We start from the raw sequence: 19,342 nt of genomic DNA on the forward strand, positions 1-19,342 counted from the left end.
GTTTTTAGGACGTGCTAAAGAATACACTGACATTAAGACCTACCTTTCACACACAAAAAACTTAGCAGGTGCTGCTACAGCTGTGAAGAGTTACATGCTTTAATGAGAAGGTTAAATGAGAACATCCAAAGCAAGCTCCCTCTAAGTCAGTCAGAAGAGGGATATTGTAATGTCACAGCTATGTCTGTGGCTACAGTCCCAGGGCTGCTAGTTGGCTAAGAAAACAAAGTTACCTACTTACAGAAGCTAGCTCCTGACAGCAACACCCCCTGTGTCAAAGGAGGATAAAGAACATCAGCCAAGGCGGCAGCGAGGAAAGTCGGTGCTATGTCTTGGCTGGAGAAAGGGCAGCCCCTTTCAGCAGGGCTGTGTGCGTGCGTTCAGCTCCCTCAGGGCCCCTTACACATGCGTTCTTCCTTTTGGCCTGGTGATGCCATCTGTTTTCACAGGGAATAGAGGTCAGCCTGGCCTGGCTGCCTTCCCACTGCTACTGTTCTCCTTTTGCCCTCCTCTCCAACCAAGAATCAAAGAGGCCGTCAAACACCTTGTGATCAGGGTCGGCATGTGCCACCTTCCTGTTGGAGAGGGAGCAGGTAGCTGCCTGAAGAAGCCCAGAGAAGCCCTACAGAACAGAACAGCTCCTGCTGGGCTTTGCCATGGGTTCCTGTACTGCTCTGCTCAAGTCCTATGAGCTTCCCTGCTGTCAGCCCAGGGAAGCCATACCTGCAGCACCCCATGTAAGGCAGCCCCCCAGATCCATCCTCTCAGGAGTGCCAGAAGAGCTGCAGCACTCCTCCAGGGAAGTAGCCCTAGAGGATCTGACTAAAGGAGAGGAAGGAAAAATTAAAAAAAAAAAAAAAAGCAGTAAGTTAGGACAGCAGGGTTACTGAGCTATTGCCCCTTTTCCCATCCATTATCTCTGTCCAGACACCTTGAGATCTGACCTCTTGCAGCACACATTTGGCATGAAATAACCTTCTCACACTCTCACAGCTCCTGTTCTAGAGCTTTTGTGCTTCGCACAGAGCTGTCTAGCACAGAATTTCTCTTACTGCCCCCTCTTCTCCCAAAGTTCAGACTGCATCATGGTAGGAAGCAGAGAACCAGTGCTAATGTCACTTCAGACTGACTGGAGAGAACTTGAAATGCAGGCAGACAGAATTGGCAGTCTAGGGAAGGTCCTCCAAGTAAGAACTGTACCTACAAAGATCAAAAACATTTATCTAGGAGCTCAGAGCACAAGAAAGGGTCAGGTGCTGGTTTTTACGAATACACGGCTATCGCAAAATTAACAAAAAAGGTACTCATAGTACAACTGACAATGAAACACAGATGCCAGACACTTTATTCAGAGAGAATTCCTGCATCCTAAGATTCAGTCTTCTACAACCATTTCCAATGGCTTTTGTTTTTACATGTTATTCAGTGTCTGCCATTTAATTGTTTACAACAACAAAACCACATTTGCAAAACAAAAAAAACATTAACTCTGAATTTGCTGGATCCTCCAGAAAGCACCTGGGTTCTTCCATGGCCAATGTAAACCACTGAAAAAAAATCACAATCGACCCCTTAGTCCCTTACCCTCGCCCCAAAAAACACATTGTCTTTGTGTAACACATACATCCCACTGAGGTCATTTACAGCTTTTATTCAGGCACATTAGAAATTCGATTGAGTCAGGGCAGAAGAGCTTCAGAAGAGGGAGGAGAAGAACATTAAATCTAAACCGAGACACGAGTTCAGTTAGACAGTTTAATACAATGGGGGGTATTTATCTTTATGCCCATAATCACAGCCCAACTAAAAGCAGTGAGACTGTTTGGGTAAGGAAACAATGAAAGGGCTACGTTTTACTCGAGTATTAAAAATTATGAAGTGTACAGCAAAGCTCAAATAACCAAAGCAATCTGCTCGTACAGAATAGATGCTGTACTGACTGAATCTAGGCCTCCAGCATCTGCTTCCTCAATGCACAATATGCAGCAAATCCTAGTGCAGCAAGTTTAGAGCCAAGAATAATAATACACAGCGCTGTGCAGTCCTGTCAGACAGCTAATGGCCTGTAGCATGCCTAGAACCATTCTGGCAAATAATTTCAAAAGGACAGATCGTACATGTGTAACAGGTGCACAGTGTTCTTAGGCAGGCTAGTCAATGTGGCAGTGTTAGATAAGAAGACTGATGTTTCAGAAGATAAGCCAACTACCTGCCAAGCTCTCACCCACTTACCCAGCACCCTGCTGACCTACTAGATAATGTGGAAGATGTTGATGTGGTCAGGCATTCTTGTGGATTGCTAGGGATAGGAAAGCAAAGGGCAAAAAAAGGTGACAGATACAACAGCTCAGGTTGCAACCCATCATTTCCTCAAAACGAAACCTCACCTTTGGAAGCTTTTGCTCATTATTTCATGATTATGTTAAGAACTGGAGAAGAATCAAGCTCTCCTTTATCTGAAGCAGACTGCACCTTCATGGAAGCTAGTTAAAGTTGCATGAAAACCCCATATTTATATCTGCAAGAGCCATACATAATTCTAAAATGCCTTTGGTAATCCCAGATCTCTTCTCCATGGACTGATGCAGTCTCTGTGCATTCATGATGAACACATTTCCTTATTCTCCCCATCTGCTGAGACACTGAGCTCTCCTACCCTTTGGGGTGTTGGGGCTTCCTATAAAGCATGGCACCACAGACCTTGGGACACAGAGGATGCAATTGGTTTAAAAAAAAAAAAAATGCCAAGCTCATCCACGCCCAAGCTGTGACTCTTCAGCACCAAGGCGTTTTGCTGGGACTACAGCGTGTTCAGTATGTAACTGCACGATTCTGGGGCACAATCCAGGCTGGAAGCTCTGTCCCTCTACCAAACAGCAACAGAAGACACAAGCTCACAGGTGGGTCCACAGCCTCAGACTAGCAATGCATCAAGCCATGGCTCCTGCACACTCCTGAGACTCCTGCACGATGTGAGGCAATAAACTCCATGCTATATCCTCTGAGCTGTCAGTGGTATAAACCGGAGATGATGCTTTGAGCTCCAAGTACCAGAACCGCCATGCATTTCACCCACCGACACACTAAGACAACAGTCCTCTGCCAGTATTTGGTATCTAGGAATAATCCTGAAAAATTTATGTATTTCTTAGAGAAAATTAGTCAGCAGTAACTATGGCTTCGCCAGCTTAGTATCCTGTGAGAAGGAAGTCAGAAAATTGCTGCAGCGAGACCTAAGTACTTTAAACTATTAAGGTACATGTCCAGACCACATTTTTCCAGTCTGTCAGGTTTGGCTGCAACTGCTTAATGTATTTTAAGTCATCCAAAGATCAGCAACAGTTTAAGTTATCTGCTGTTCCCTAGATAACCATCCTATCTGAACTTGCTGCTTGTCTTCCTTTTCTCCCTCTACACGCTAGATTGAGGTTTAATACTAAATACATTTACAAATAACAGTTATCAGCATCTGCATAATAGTCCCTTCAATTATGCTGCTAAAATACCGTCCCCTCTTTTCCAATGGAGGAGGCATTTTCATTTTGCACAATGGTAGGAAGTATTGGTTAAAGTATGTTGTTAACAATGTTTAGATTTTCAGTGTTGTAACTCTGAAAAAAATCCAATAACCACAAACCAAAATGACATCAATCCCATCTGAGCACATGCACGCGTGATGAACTGCAAGTTTAGACCCAGTTTGTCTCAGCTCAGTCTGTCTGCACCATTCTTTACTGTGTCGGTCCAATTACTAATACCAAAAGCAATATTTTTTTGTTGTGCCTAGAATTATGCACAATATCTAAATTCTCTAGATGGGAAAAGGTTTCAAATCCTTCATGTGATAAAACTACAAAATTAGGCTGAATGGACTAAATCCACTTCTGTGATGAGCTGAGAAGCTTGCTGGTCAGCCACCAGGGGCAGATCACATTGCATAAAATGTTAGTTACTAATAAAGAGTTGAAAAAGAGAAATGGGTACATACCACGCAGGAAGCTTCATATTGTTTGCCCAGTTTAGGTCTTAGAAATGCACTGAAGGAGGGGGGAAAAAAAAAAAAAGGTATTAGAAAGACAATACGTCAAGTTTGAACTCTGTTTAGTTATTTAAAAATTATTCTCATGTCAAAGGTTGGCAAAAGGCTGAGAAACTCAGCATAAAGGAAGGCAGAAGAATGCCCGGATACCTGTTGATGACATCTGCCAAAGTTCCACTACCTCTTCTAGAAGACAGTATCCACACTAAAATGCCAAATGGCAGTTTAACCGTGGGGAACAGGACATGCCTTGAGGGCAGACTAAATCTTACATTAGACAATTTTCAGCCACTTTACCACACTGAAAGGTTTTCACAATGTTCTGTTTAACAAGTGTTAAATATTACCGAACTTTGCCCTGCCTATATTTTAAGCCAGGGATCCATGTGCCAGTTTTGTATTAATTATTCCCCTCCATTACTGCTGACGCGGAAGGCTTCTGATGAAATGCAGGCCTGTTCTCTGTAGCTAGAAAACAACCACCCTCTGCTGTCATTCCCCTCCAGAACGGAATCTGTTACACCAAGGGGAAAAAAGGGTGGGGGGAACACATTAATTGGGTCGTACTACTATATATTGTTTCTTGGAGGATGTGGGAACTGTGTGATAAAGGGGTTTTGTGACTAAGGCTTTTAATTAGAGCCACAACCTTCAAACCTTCCACCCTCCCCCCACGCACCCTTCGGTGTTTTCAGTTTAACATTCTTGCAAGTCAGGAGACAGCCAGGATCCACACGGAACATAAAGCCCCAACCATACATTCAGCCTGCCCCTCACACATCATTACTCTCCAATCCAATGAAATAGGGTGAGACTTTGACGTATGTTTGCATGCTGACCTCTCCAAGCATAAAGCATAGATTACACTTCCAGAACGGCTGCAAATAAAGATGCGGGCAGAGCGGCAAGTCCGATGCAGCACCTAGGGACGCTGCTCCGAGTACCCGAGCTCCACAAGTCCTCTTGAAGGGGGTGGACGGGGAGCAGCAAGGAGGGGTGAGGTGCACAGACACACGCACGCCGATGTTTTAAAGTCAAATCAAGAAGCTGCCTGCGACTGTCACCAGATTAAACTGCCGCAAATCCTTCCCCTGGTCCCAAAACACACAGATTGCTCTCCGCAGAGTGCAAAATGCACAGCTTGTTTCTCATCTTCGCGTTGCGGCTGTGATCACCGCTGCCTCCCCACCACTGGGCAGCAGCTGGCCTGCCCCCCCCCCCAGCTCCCCCCCACCCTGTTGCAGCTGTATCCTCCGCACCCAGGGCTCGCTGCTCTCACCTGGTTTGCCTCCAGAGGAAGGTCTGGATGGGCAGAGGGATGCCACGGCCGCTCTCCTGCTCCTGGCCCTCGGAGCTTTTCCTTTTCACCATGATGCTGCTGCTGCGAGGCAGGCTCAGCAGTCATACCGGGGGGGATCTCCCACGGCCGCCTCTTCGCTCTCCGCAACTCTTTACCCCCTTCCCTTCATCCTCTCCAGTTTCACCCCCCCGACACACGCCTCCTTCGGCTGTGCTGGTGCAAAATGGCTGCAGGAGGCAGGGAGGAAATTGGGGGAGCGAAGATGTCCGCGTCCCTCCGCTTCCTCCCTGCCTTCAGCACCTCCCTCTGCGGACAGCTCCGGCACCGCCAGCCGCCGGGCGGGGGCAGGGGCGGGGGGCACCGGCCGGGACCGCCCCGGGACACGGCTGCTCCCCGCCGCTGCCCCCTCCTCCTCCTCCTCCTCCTCTTCCTCCTCAGGCAAGTTTCAGAGAGGTCCCTCCCGTCCAGGAAGGCAGCAGCCCTCCGGGAGCAGAAGGCTGTCGGGACGGGAGATACCTGTGTGCCTCCAGAGGGAGGGAGGGGGCAGTGAGAGGAGCACTTAGCCCATTATTTTTTCAAGGAATTTTGTGAAATTCCATTGCTTTTATCAGTAATTAAAAAAAAAAAAAAAAAAGATAGCAAGTGTAAGGAGAGATGCTCCCAGAACTCCAGGCCACATCTCTGATGGCCTTTCAATTACCCCACTTAATATCAGGCACTTAAAGAAAAAGGCGCACTGAGGTCATTCCTTCCTGCAACAGGAGAGGAGCTGCTCAACACCACTTATTTGGTTCCTCCAGGATTTGCTGCTCCGCCCGGATCCATGCAAGTCCATGTTTCCGGATGGGATTCATCCCAGGGTGCGCAGAGAGCTGGCTGGCATCATCATGGGACCTCTCAATTATTTTTCAATGGTCTTGGGAATCTGGAGAGGTCCCAGAAAGGCTGGAAGCTGGTAGGTGTTGTGCCAATTTTCAAGAAGGGTAAGAAAGAAGACCCTGGAAATCACAGGCCTGTCGGTCTCACATCAGTGCCTGGTAAAATTACGGTGAAGTTGATCCTTGAAGTTTCTGAAGAGCACCTGGGGGGACAATGCGGTCACTGGTCCCAGCCAACGTGGGTTCATGAAGGGTAGGCCCTGTCTGACTAACTTGATTTCCTTTTCTGGTAAGGTCACCCATCTAGTTGATCAAGGGAAACCAGCTGATGTGATCTTTTTGGCTTTCAGTACTGCTTTTGACAGTTTCTCATAGGATCCTACTGGACAAAATGCCCAGCATACAGCTAAACAAAAACACCACACGATGGGTGAGCAATTGGCTGACAGGCAGGGCTCAAAGGGTTATGGTAAATGGGGCCACAGACTGGGTGACGAGACGCTGGAGAGCAGCCCCGCAGAGAGGGATCTGGGGGCTGTGGCTGACAGCAAGCTGAATATGAGCCAGCAGTGTGCCCTGGCAGCCAGGAGGGCCAACCGTGTCCTGGGGTGCACCAAGCACAGCACTGCTAGTCGGTTAAAGGAAGGAATTGTCCCACTCTGCTCTGCGCTGCTGTGGCCTCACCTCGAGCACTGTGTGCAGTTCTGGGCACCAGAGTACAAAAAGGATGTGAAACTGTTGGAGAGTGTCCAGAGGAAGGCAACAAAGATGGTGAAAGGCCTAGAGAGGAAGACATATGAGGAGCGGCTGGGGGCACTGGGCCTGTTCAGCCTGGAGAAGAGGAGGCTGAGGGGAGACCTCATCACAGTCTACAACTTCCTCGTAAGGGGCAGTGTAGGGGCAGGTGCAGATCTGATCTATTCTCTTCAGTGACCAGCAATAGGACCTGCAGGAGTGGTGTCAAGCTGCAGCAGGGGAGGTTCAGGCTGGATGTCAGGAAGAGGTTCTTCACCGAGAGGGTGGTTGCACACTGGAACAGGCTCCCCAGGGAAGCAGTCACTGCACCAAGCCTGCTGGAATTAAAGAAGCGTTTGGGCTGTGCACTGTCACATGGTCTGAACTTTTGGGTAGACCTGTGTGGTGCCAGGAGTTGGACTCGATGATCCTTATGAGTCCCTTCCAACTTGATTCGATGATTATACATGTAGGTACGTAGTGGAACACATTTGCTGAAAACCCAGTGCCACTGCTTGGATAACCTGCATTTACTCCTACTGGAGGAGTTTCTGAGTGCCCAAGCCAGCGCTTCCCTGCACTGACTGCAGCTGGCCCTGCTCTCCACTCATGGACAACAGGACCCCACAGGGTCTACGCTTTGCTAAAATCTTCCTCTTGCACAAAAGCAATATTAGAACAGTTTTTTGGGAGATAATCTGTTAAACATATTCTTTAGGCTTTATTTACAACCACGAAGTTTTAAAGCTTTTTTTTTTTTTTCCTTTTGTGTGTGCTTGTTTCCTTTTGTTTGGCTAGCAGTAATTTTTTCTGCTGGTGAGCAGAAATAAGGCCTCTTTAGTTTCAGGATTAGCTCACTCAAACACAAAAGTTTTTCTTTTTTTTTTTTTTCCCCTCCTGAAGTTAGGTCAGAAACAGGGGAGGACAACGAATCAACATTGATTTCTAAAATCTTTTAAGAACTAACTGCAGAGAAAAGTTGGTTAAAACAAATTACTTCTACGTGCAAGATATGTATTTAAAAAGCTTCCCTCATCTCCAATCCCCTCAATGCATCTAGGACTTGCATAAAAAGCTTTTATATCTAGAAACTGAATTTGAGTTTTAATCCCTTACAGAATGCCTCCTGACAGTCAGAAGTGAATCAATGCATTAGGAATGATAAATGCGTTTTTAAAGAATTGCTTTTTCCAGTCCCGTAATATATTATAAAGTTATTGAATATAGCATAATTTCAGTAAGCAACAAGTCTGAAATTTAATTTTAGTCTGAGTTTCAGTAATTATAAGGCAGTGACAATCACCCTTTCAAAAAACAGTATGACAAAGAAAGTTTTAATGATACTTGCAATTAAAGAAAAAGAAATCAGCTGATTTTGTTAAGGCCTCAACAAGTGCAAGGTTGGTATCTCTCCTTGTTCTGCGTTCTAGTAGCAGCCACTCACACCACCTTCCTACTTGCTACTCTGTGAGCTTACTATTCCCATCCTCTGCTACACAGAAGCAGACCCAAGAGCAGAAGGAGCACTGCAGCTTACTCACAGACTGCTAGAGATGCTGATTGACAGGACACCAGAGGCACTGCGTGGTCAGTCCGGGCCAGCCACTCAGGGGTAAGCAGAACCCAAAAGTCCTCTCCTCAGCAGGGAGGGCTCAGGGTGGCCAGCTGCAGAGCTGGGTTAATTTGCAGCTGTAACTAAGACAAACACATGCAGGAGGTATCAATTTATCTAACTGATGCAAGAGCCAAAAAAGGCCTTCTCCAAGTAAGCTGTTTGTAACTCAGTAATTTTTAATGGCTTCCTATGACAACAGGTAAAGAGTCAAGTGTACATCTTATTAAAAAAAAAAAAAAAAAAAAAAAAAAAAAAAAAAAAGGAATATTGTCAAGCCTAATGTGACAAATAGGGGCCAATTTTATTCTCACCTTGTTTTGCAGACAATGCCCCCAGCCCCACCACAAGGGACACACAAACTCCGTTACCCATGTAAGTAAGCAAACCAGCTTGCAGCTTGGGAATTGCGACTTTAAGAGAAGGAAGTTCATAGCCCGGAAGATTTTAAATACCTATACTGAACTTTTGCTTGCAGTGGAGGATCTCAGATTTGCAGTCAGCATTTGATGGCACCCAAGTACTAGCACTCCAGTGGTGCCATAAAAAGAGGACTTCAGATCAGACCCTGCTTTCCTTAGTTCCTAATATTGTATATATGGCTTTTGTTTGAACAAAAAAGATGCAATCACAAAACAATAAAAAACAGGAAGCGAAGGTCAATATTGCGCACTAGGTTTGACAAAAACATCCTCTGAAAGACCTCTGCGTTACCTATTGCCAAGCAGCACTTCCCACTAGAGCTGCTCTGCAGATGAGATGTGCTGGAAGCCAGGACGAGCGCCGGGCAGTTGCTATGACACCTGCCTGCACTCCAGGGCACAGCGCAGCAGCGAAAATCGACTTGCCTAATTTTGTGAAGCACAGGAAATGCAGGTAGATGGTTCGTGGATATAGAGGAGAACTATCACACATTAGCTGCACCTCTATCACAGCACACTGTACTGGGGAGCAGAGAACCCTGCTAAACACAACCCATGTTTGCACAAGTGCTTTCAAGCCTGTCTGTGCAATCCATCCTCCATTTTAGAGCTGCTTTTGGCTCCACGATCATCCCAGCTTCAGCACATGCATGAGGTGTCCCTGCATCTGGCTCTGCATTTTTCCAAGAGCCTACCAGGTATGTCCCACTTGCTCTCTCTTGTCTCTGACCCTTCCCAGAGAAGAGCATCACATCAACAGAGACAGCAAGGAAGGGGAACAGCTACAGCTACCTGTAAAAACTGGGCTATCAGCGGAAATAGACAGAGTAGGTCAGAAGCAAGAATAAGCAGAAGAAAAAGCAGACCACCTTAATTTGTTCTTCATGCAATTATGCTCGGGAAAAACTATTTCTATCATGGCTGTGTCAAGCTTGTGTCTTGGAACAGCTTCCAATTAAGTTCTGGATAATATAAATGCACAAGACGGTAGGAGAAAGGCAGAGAAGAGATCAGAATCACAATCTCTTTACAGATGGAGAATGGATAAGCAGCTGCCTCCTCCAGCCACTCCTGGGCCCAGGGTTTCCTCCTGCCTCCAGGACCACCTCTGGGCCACCAGCGCCCAGAGACCCAGGGCATCCATCCCAGGCCAATGGACAAGGCTACTGCTTTCCTGTTTGCAGATTTCAGTCAGTAGCGAAGCTAAGCTTGTATGCCAAGGACTCGCACGTATACACAAGACACCAACACAGCCACGGAGACTGCTGCAGACAAGACGCTGCCTTCAACTGCACCTCTGTAGGGCACTCAAGAGACTTCAGTACAGGCAGCCAAGTTTTCTCCCTCCTCGCCGGCTGGTGAAGCTCACTCATGAAAGCCCTGCCCCAGACTGAGCAGCACACATGCACCCACAAGCTCATCTCACGTGCACTCCACACTTGTGTACCCCCCCCCCACCAGCACAGCCCCTCCACCCTTCTGATATCCCCACCCAGACCTGGGGTCTCCCACTCACCAGCTTGCTGAGCTGGAAGTGTGGTAGGGAATTACCCATCCCAAATTTCCAGCTTTGGAGAAGACAAACACTCGGGCCCTGTTACCTGGGGGCAAGCCCATGGGGTTGTGACCCACAGCCCCACTCTAGCCACTGGTGCCAAGCCCCTCACTTGCTTCACTCATCTGGACCTCAGCCTGACTCCCACTGCTGCCCCGGTGCCCACAGAAGCTGGCAATCTGGACACACCACCTACAGGACCTGTGGAGATGCTCCCACGAGCTGTGGTCCCTCCAGCTGCTGACATTAAGACCCTCACTCTCTTGCTCTCCAGCTGCTGGCACCACCAGCTCAGGGGTACCTACATCCCCAGTCTGACTCCAGCTGCTGGCCCAGCATCCATACCAGTCACGCCTGTAGCTGGCATTTAATCCTTGCACCACGAACATGTGAATGTACACACAGGATTACACAGAAAGGTAGTTCAGAACTGTTGCTTTGTCTTGGAAAAAAAACAAGATGAACCCAAACAAACAAAAAAGGAACACAAAAGAAGACCCAAACAGGTTCACCTTTTTCCAGAAGTGAGAATCTCCTGTTCCATTCAGTTACCAAACCATTTCCCATGTTTTTTTGTTTTTTTTTTTTTTTTCCCTACCATTTTCCTGTACAGTGCCAGGAACAAATTGTGATAGACACATGACAGGAAGACCTTCTGTGTATCTTTCAAATACTGCTGCAGTATTCCTGGGCTACCCTGGCTTACAATAACCAGTTAATTGAGATCTGATTTGCAGCTGCTACTGACCAAAGTGCTCCAACATCATAACTTGCTAGCAAATCATAAAATACACCACTTACCACGTGCTGCTAATAAAACACAAGGAGCATCAGAAACACCATTTCTTCTTCATTCACTTCAAAAGGAAGACATGGGTTCTTACCAGCTGCCCGCAACCATTACTCTAGCTATAAATGCTTAAATGAGGATTTATGCTTTTGTTCTCAACCTTTTAATCCTTTCCCTTTTGCAGATGATATATTAGCTTTGCCTTGTGCCCAATAATTCTAATGGATAATTAATAGCACTTAACGATTCTTTCAGGTTGGCCGCATTTATTTATGAACATTGCAGAATTACGTCAGAAGTCCAGCTCACTCAGAGGCTGGACAACTGCAGGTAATCCCCTCAGTCTCCTACTTCTGGGACTGCAATATTCAAGGGATATTTTTCTTACTGAGATCCCAGCCTGTGGCACACGCAGAACTCAAGGAGCAGCTGATGCTGAAGGTCTCACTTAATCCGTGTCATGACTTACCTGAATGGCACAGGCTTGAAACCCATTTTGGGCAAGCATTAGAGCAGGAGGAGGCAGCAGAACCTGCCCTGTGTGGGCCTTAGCGCGGCAGGCCAGCCTGTGAGGAGAGGTTTCTGCTTCCCACAGCACAGCCCCACAGTGAAAAAGCACCTGGACAGACAAACCCTGCTGTCCTGGCCCATTTTCTGGAGCGTTCCACCTGCAACACCGACCCGAGGCAAGGGCTCTGACCCAACCAGCAGCCCCAGAGCAACAAAGTACCTCAGGCAGCCCCCAAACCTCGGGCCGCTCCCTCAACACCTTTCAGGGCAGCCCCAAAAGCCCACCACCCGCCGCTCCCATTACCTCCCACCCGCCCCAACACCAGCAAACTGCAGGGAGTGGACACAGCGACGCTCACCCGTCTCTCCAAGGCAGACGGCGAACCCTGCTCCTGCCAGCGCCGTCCCCTCAGCGCCCCAATGGTCGCCCAGGGGCTGTCAATGGCCTCACGCTATGGCCCCGCCCCAGCGCCCGCCATTTTGGCGCTGAGGGAAGGGCCCGGGGTCCGCCATCTTAGGGCAGCGGCTGAGGGACCCGGCCTGGTTGCAGCCGTGGGTGCTGCCTTGATGAGGGCGCAAGCAGTAAAATCAGATTTTTCGCCAATAACAGCGCTAAAAACATGACTTCATCTGCTCTGGCCTCTCTTGGCAGAGCACAGCAGCAGGTGTGTGCAGTGGTTTTTCATGCAGGGGTTGAATGCACAAAGACCTCCTTGGCAAACAGTGGAAACCAACACAAGGAATTAGATGACAAGCGGTTTTATTTTGCAAAACAATCACTATACAGCAACAAATACAATTGCAAATTGGATTGAAAAACATGAATTACCTACCACCAGCCATTCAAGAAATGCCTCTTATGGTAACAGGCTCTAGAATTATCAGAAAAAAACACAGGTTTGTAACAGCAGACTGTATTCCTTGAAATCCCAGCATACAGCATGTTTATTCGTTGGCTTTTTCTCTTTGCTAAAGTTGAAGTGGCTTTTATATGCTTGACTTTTCCAAGTGTGAAACTAATTTACCTTCCTGCAGTGGGAATTGCTTGAGTTGCAGCGGGAATTGCTCTAGCAACCTGACGAGAGGGTGAACTCTACACACACCTAGGCTAGACTCTACCTGCTTCGGTTTTTATAGCAAACGTGTTCTACTCTTCAAGGCAGCTGCCTTTGAAGGGACATGGGTGCTTGGGTTTCAAACGGTGTTTGGTCCAGCACGGCAAAAACTGCTGCTCACATGTGGTTGCACACAGGCTGCCTTTCGACTCCCTTTGGGTCGTGTATATAGGCAAACATCTAGTTGTAAGCAGTCACGATGAGGTCACTACTGTACTTTAGCATAACACTGAATGGATAATACCATTTACTGCTGTACAGTGAAAATATACATGGCCCCGGTGGGCACAAAATTACCCTCATCAATATTAGTTTTTCCTTTATTGTTGCTGGACAGAGGTTTGCTCAACTTTGATTTCTTTCTGCTTGTGGTTACGTAGGAACAGAACTCTGCAGATGGGGCAGAAGCCCCTTTTGTCTCTACAATTTGACAGACTATTAATTTGGGGCTCTCCCCTAGCCATCCAAACAGGTTTCACTGTTCCGTTTATCTGGATTATCTCTGCTTTGTTACAAAGTTAGGTCTCAAACACCCAACATACCTGCTGGCTCAACATGCCTGCAAAAAGAAACACAATGGATGCAGTTTCCAGGAAGCTGGCTCTATCTTCTTTAGTGGACATTACATATTTACAAAACATTTTTTTTTAAACCAACACTCTTCTTGAGAAGTTTAGATTAATATGAGCTTTTCAGTGAACATCTAGAGTCATGTAACATAACTTTATTTTTTTTTAAACAGCACAAAACTCTTTTGATTTCTTTTACCTTCATCTAACTCCACAGCATTCTAGGATTCTTTCTATGGAAGGATGATTACGATTATAGAGGTCTTTGCCTGAATCAAGACAAGAAAGCTCATTTTAATGCATGAAATAAATGACTTGGTGGGTTACACCACTCTAACTTTGGACTCATAGGTGGATGATCTAAGCATTGTTATCTAGAGTATGTCAATTTTAAAAGCAGAATTTAAGAAAAAAAAAAAAAAAGGCAAAAAACTACGAGTCACAAGTTAACACTGTTCTCACTAGCTGGTGTTCAGCCTCAGAGAAGCTGAGGTTCAGTAGTACCATAGACTCTCACCCACATTTGCAAAAGGCATAAAAAAAACACTGCAAGGCTAATTTATAGTGTGTAATCAGAGCGATGTGATATAAATACTGTTTGATGTGTTTTTCTTCTTCTTCTTCTTCTTTCTGTCTTTTGCTCTCCTGGAAAAAATGGGAAGAGGCTTTTTAAGCACCTCTTTTGACTTGTTTCCATGTGAATTCATACAATTAACTCTACGCAAGAGTTAATTAACTCTGTACAAATACAAGGCAGAAATCAGAACCCATTTAGCATGGTTCTAAGCTCACTGTCCTTTGTATAAAAGAGCTGACTTTCCAACAGTATTAGGTACTTTACAGTGTGAAAAAGCTTTTTGCAGAGCTGAAATGTCATGTGTGTGGCTGTTAGGAGTTCATTTTCAGTAAAATTTACAGAGATTTAATAACTTTGTTTTGTCTTTGTACTGCTGTGACAGCTTAGCCAAAATCCTCATTTGGTCCACTGAAGATCTACTGCTTAGTAACTGTGCATTTACTACCTGAATTATTTGGAATCCTGTGCTATTAATTATTAGAATCCTTCTCCACAGACATAAAAATGTTCTCTATGAGTCTTTTTGGTTCAAACCCCAACACACACACACACGCACACATACAAATTAAGGAAGAAAAAGAACAGATCAAAAGCTTCCAACACACAATGTTAACCTAATACATGTATCAAATATAGCTCAACTGACAGTGCAAAGTTTAGTTAAGAGATTTCAAAAGGAAAAGATCAAACAATCTGCAAGAATGTAAACTGGTCATTTGATAATGTCTACTGTACATATAGTATCAGCAGATTATTACCTGCTGATGAGTAATACTACCTTATTACCTTCAGTGTTCTCTTAGTGTCCATAAGACAGCGCTGGAGTTCTCGCAGGTAACTCCATTAGATTGGATGTTTATATATCTCTGCCCTTTATATTTTATGCACACTTTTTCTTATACTTTTTATAGTCAATATAATCCCACTTTGCTCAGATTTTCAGATGCCCTATTTATTGATTAATCGCTATGGCAGCCCAGTCTAGGGAGCTCAATTTATTTATTCATGTACTATAATTTACAGGCATCTCTTTTATGCTTATCACTGTTATCTGAGTGCCTGAGCGTATACATAAGACATCACTGAAGGAGTGGAAACAACATCTTAATACTCGTTTTTGTGTTTCAACTTTAGCAAAAGAAAAAAAATAAATAAATCTAACATTCACTGTTACTACAGGAGTTAAAAAAAAAAAAAAAAAGCCAAACTATGTTGGATTTTTAAAAAATCCAGAATCCAAACCCAACCATCTTTGGAGACCGTTTTACAAACTTCTGGACCCCACAAAAATTGTAACTTTGTGGAAAAAAAAGAAGGGAGGGGAAGAGGGAAGGAATCCTTTTTCTAGCATCACAGAAAAGACTTGCATCTGGCACTAAAACAGGGTCACGGCTTTTAGTTGTTACAGAAAGCAACTTCATGCTAAAAGTTTTCATCATTTTAAAATGTGTTTTTATGAAGAGGGAAAAAAAAACCCTGCTAACATCTACTTTTACATACCTAAAATTGCAACACCAAAGGGTGCAAGAGACACAGATACTGTGAATAAAGTAGAATATTCAAGTATATGAGGAGGGCGTATCACAAATGACCACAGAGAAATATATATATCTATAATACTGTATTAAACAGATGGAAAGGATGTGAAACCGGTGGTGCGTACACAAATCTAGCCGCTTAACCAACTTTCTAATCAGACACAAGTCCGTTGGGGTGGAAGTGCTTGCTTTCAGTAGCTTTTTTACGTCACTTCCCCAAGCATTGTTCGGATGTTTTCAACTACTAGTTTCAGTTATTAGTTAAATAATTTATTGGCTTTTCAGCTATACACTGACATAATTACCCAGGTCCAAAAAAAAAAAGTTAATAACTTAATTCAACTTTTGTTCTACTTATTTATATAAAATAACACTTTTTTTTTTTTTTTAAATTAAACTTGAATTTCTCTATACGCCCTTCCTTCTGGTAAGCAGACTCTTAATCTAACCTGTAATAACTTACAATGGGCAACTTTTTTTTTTCTTTTTCCCCCATCTATCAACAGAACAGCAAAATGAGCAACTTGGGATATTAACAAGGCTCTTCAGAAAGAGGTGGATGGCCTTCAGGCACATGAAAGGTAAAAATGCATTTTATCATAGTACGGTACTCCATGCAAGACAGAGCAGAGCAACAATAATTGTCCAATGTAACATACTGCAGTTGTATGCCCATATAAAGCCAGTGTCTTCCTGTTGTAAATGGAGATCAGGCCAATTTCAGCATCTATTTAATTATTTTTTCTTTTTTTTTTCTTTTTTTTTTTTTCTCTTAACTGTATGATAACTACAAGTCTTGGGATGTGACGTAGTTTTAGACATGGTAAAGAATGAATGTAACACCTGCTCTGAGCCCATTCCTGCCAAGAGCTCATGCCTAAATATTATTACTTCATACAACGCAAAATGAGCAAATTCATAAGCCCTGCTTAGCAAGGGCTGCCGTGACATCTTCAGCAAGGGTAGCAAGCTGGGGCGATTCAAGCAGGTTGATGCTTCCAGAGGACGAGACGTTGCTGAGTCTGCGTGGTGAGGCCACGCTGGACCTGCCTGGTGACTGCGTGATGATCTCAGCCCCGTGATCAACACGGGCTTTAGCGTGCTCTCTGAAGTTTAGTTTCTGGCTGTCAATCTGTTCCAGGAAAGCAAAGAATTTAATGCATTATATATTCACAGCAGTTTCTCATTATAGATTATCATTTGGGTCTCTTTTTGTTTATTTTTAAGAACTTTTAAGAGGATTGAAGCTTTTCAGTCCCTAGAAGGATTGAAACTGAAGTTTTTTTTACCTTGTTTAATGCATCACTGGCTCACTATGTTATGTCTTCTCTTACTATTTGCCCTTACTATGCCCTAATGAGCACTACCACTGTTCTTAGCTGTATGAATGTAACAGACATTTTATGGGCATCGTGATTTGTTTCTGAAATCTGTATTTTCAAATGCTTGTGGGGGTGACCTTACTTTCAAGATGTTTTCCTCATGTTTCACACAGTAGTCCTGATCCTCTGGGATATCCACACTATAAAATATTATTATATCATGCCTGTGCTATACAGAGGTCCTAAGCAAGGTTTTTCTTTAGATGGAAAGCCAGTGCACAAACTACAGGAGGTTTCACTGTAAGGTTCAAATTTATCTTAGATATGGATGTGAGCCTGATCATTCCAAATTCCAGGGGGAGCAAATGGCATGTGAATGGGCTCGATGCTGAGCAAACGTTTCCCACTCAGCTTAGAGCCACCACTGAATTCACAGCTCCGGTAACTGGTAATTTCACCACAGAATTTGGGCCAGGGCAGAGTGGTAGCCTTTTCCCCAAGGGCTGTCCCCTTACCTTGACATTACCACCGCCAGGTACATGGTGGGCATTTTCAAGTGAACCAACTTTAGCCTGAGCTTTCTCTTTGAAATCCAGTTTCACGCTCTCAATTTTCACACGCCCACCTCCTACACAGAAAAAGGAAAAAAAGAGTAGAATGGCTCAGGAGAAAGTCTGACATGATGCACGCGGGTACATTCAGACTAGTTCCTTTTTAGTTGGGGTCTAGTGATTTTAGAGAAGCACAGAATAACATGGAAAAACAGAAATCCTTCACTATGAGGGTGGTGAGGCCCTGGCACAGGCTGCCCAGAGAAGCTGTGAATGCCACATCCCTGGAAGTGCTCAAGGCCAGGCTGGATGGGGCTTTGGGCAACCTGAGCTGGTGGGAGGTGTCCCTGCCCACGGCAGGGGGGTTGGAATTAGATGATTTTAAGGTCCCTTCCAACCCAAACCATTCTGTGATTCTAACACACTGCACATTTAAGTAAAATATAAAATCCTCAACACATTCAAACTGCAAGCATGTGCTGCAGTCCTATTGATTTTCAGAGGATCTAAGCATATGCTTAAGTATTTTGCCAACTTCAGTCTGCGTATCAGTATTTTATCAAATTGACATCATGTTTCCAGTATCCTTTTGCATTGTTTTCTTTTAATCTCATCTCTAAACCAGGTGGTCCCAGATATTTGTCTTTATACATTTAGTTAAGTAGAATATTATTCGTATTACCTAAGTGTATTTATTTGCTTTTGGACTATAAAAGAGAACGGTATCATCCATGTTTTTTCCTGCACATACAATATTAGTCTTTCCTTTGTCCCACACCCCATGAATTCCTACGTTACCTGGCTTGTGATGGATGTTCTTGAGTGAGCCACACTTGGAAGTCACATGACTCAAGTCAATCTTCTTGGTTACGATCTGTACCTGTCAAAAGCACACACAAACACAGATTACAAGAATGAAAGGAACAGAATAAAGAGCCAAGGCCTGCAGAGGAAGAGCCAAGCCCCTACAAGCCCCTAGAAAAGGAGAGATGGTTAGTAGAAAACAGACCATGCCACAAAGGAGGAAACACCTGGATTAATACAGCAAGATTCCTTTCCACCTAGGGAAATCACAGAGCTGGGTTAAGCTTTTCTATTAGCAAAACGAAGAGGAGGATGAAGCAGATCAGTTTGTAGGTTCTTTTTAAAATGTTCCTGAGCCTCCTTTCAGGGCAGATGCTCCAAAGCCCTGCATGCAGCAGGACCTGCCCTGTTTGGTTCTGCTTTTTGAACGTGCATCCTGACAACTGGGAATATTTTGGTGACTGCTTTTTTCTTGGCCATCTGTTTCATGTTTTTCTCCAGCTAAACAGAGTATGCATTTCAGCTCAATCTGCTGCAGAGAGCCTGGTGAGTCTACAAATGCGCCTCCTGCAGCTGCACCTGCGCTGGTGCTCAGTCACCGGCAGCAGTGGCACTGCACTGCTCAGCCAGGCAGCACGGGCACCCTCCGTCCCCTTCTGCAGCACTGTGCCCTGCGCTGCCGTGGCTGCACTGAACCCAGCTCGGGAACAGCTGCAGCAAGGCTCCTGCTTTGCTCCCAGGTGTGGCTGTGTTAGCAGGCCTTAAGAAGCTGGAGCCCTTCCAGGCTAGGCCACACAGGGGCTCCAAGCTGACTGCAACACCGCTGGTTTGCTCTTCTATTTGAGAAGAGAGCATTTTCACCAGAGGGGTCAAATCCTCCTTATACTATTCCAGTGTGACTGCTGGATCACACCCTGAGCAACCTCAGCTGGTCACACTAAAATGATGCTGCAGCATTAGCACTCTGCACGCTAACTGATCACACCCATTCTCTGAGCTTTCTTTGTCCTCATGTTTTCTTTATT

The 19,342-nt window shown here is 45.0% G+C and overlaps 2 protein-coding genes across 46 annotated transcripts in view; both read right to left on the bottom strand.

Moving 5' to 3' along the window:
- Window positions 1-12,355, bottom strand: part of UNC80 (unc-80 homolog, NALCN channel complex subunit) — a 133,816-nt gene extending 121,461 nt beyond the window's left edge. For 6 of the 13 annotated variants that reach the window (XM_068686387.1, XM_068686392.1, XM_068686391.1 and 3 more), the window contains exons 1-2: window positions 5,319-5,757; window positions 3,989-4,037 (exon numbers count right to left, since the gene is read on the bottom strand). In XM_068686387.1, coding sequence (XP_068542488.1) covers window positions 3,989-4,037; window positions 5,319-5,410 — 141 coding nt within the window. In that variant the 5' untranslated portion in view covers window positions 5,411-5,757. Of the gene's footprint in view, window positions 1-3,988; window positions 4,038-5,318; window positions 5,759-12,200 lie in introns of those variants that run through there. The other 7 variants (XM_068686390.1, XM_068686384.1, XM_068686389.1 and 4 more) reach the window with 3 other exon arrangements.
- Window positions 12,356-12,584: 229 nt separating this feature from the next.
- Window positions 12,585-19,342, bottom strand: part of MAP2 (microtubule associated protein 2) — a 172,861-nt gene continuing 166,103 nt past the window's right edge. For all 33 annotated transcript variants that reach the window (XM_068686420.1, XM_068686406.1, XM_068686408.1 and 30 more), the window contains 3 exons: window positions 18,312-18,393; window positions 17,478-17,590; window positions 12,585-16,772 (listed from right to left, as the gene is read on the bottom strand). In XM_068686420.1, coding sequence (XP_068542521.1) covers window positions 16,557-16,772; window positions 17,478-17,590; window positions 18,312-18,393 — 411 coding nt within the window. In that variant the 3' untranslated portion in view covers window positions 12,585-16,556. The remainder of the gene's footprint in view (window positions 16,773-17,477; window positions 17,591-18,311; window positions 18,394-19,342) is intronic.

This window comes from Anas acuta, chromosome 6 (genome assembly GCF_963932015.1).
Source record: "Anas acuta chromosome 6, bAnaAcu1.1, whole genome shotgun sequence".
NCBI classification, from domain to species: domain Eukaryota; kingdom Metazoa; phylum Chordata; class Aves; order Anseriformes; family Anatidae; genus Anas; species Anas acuta.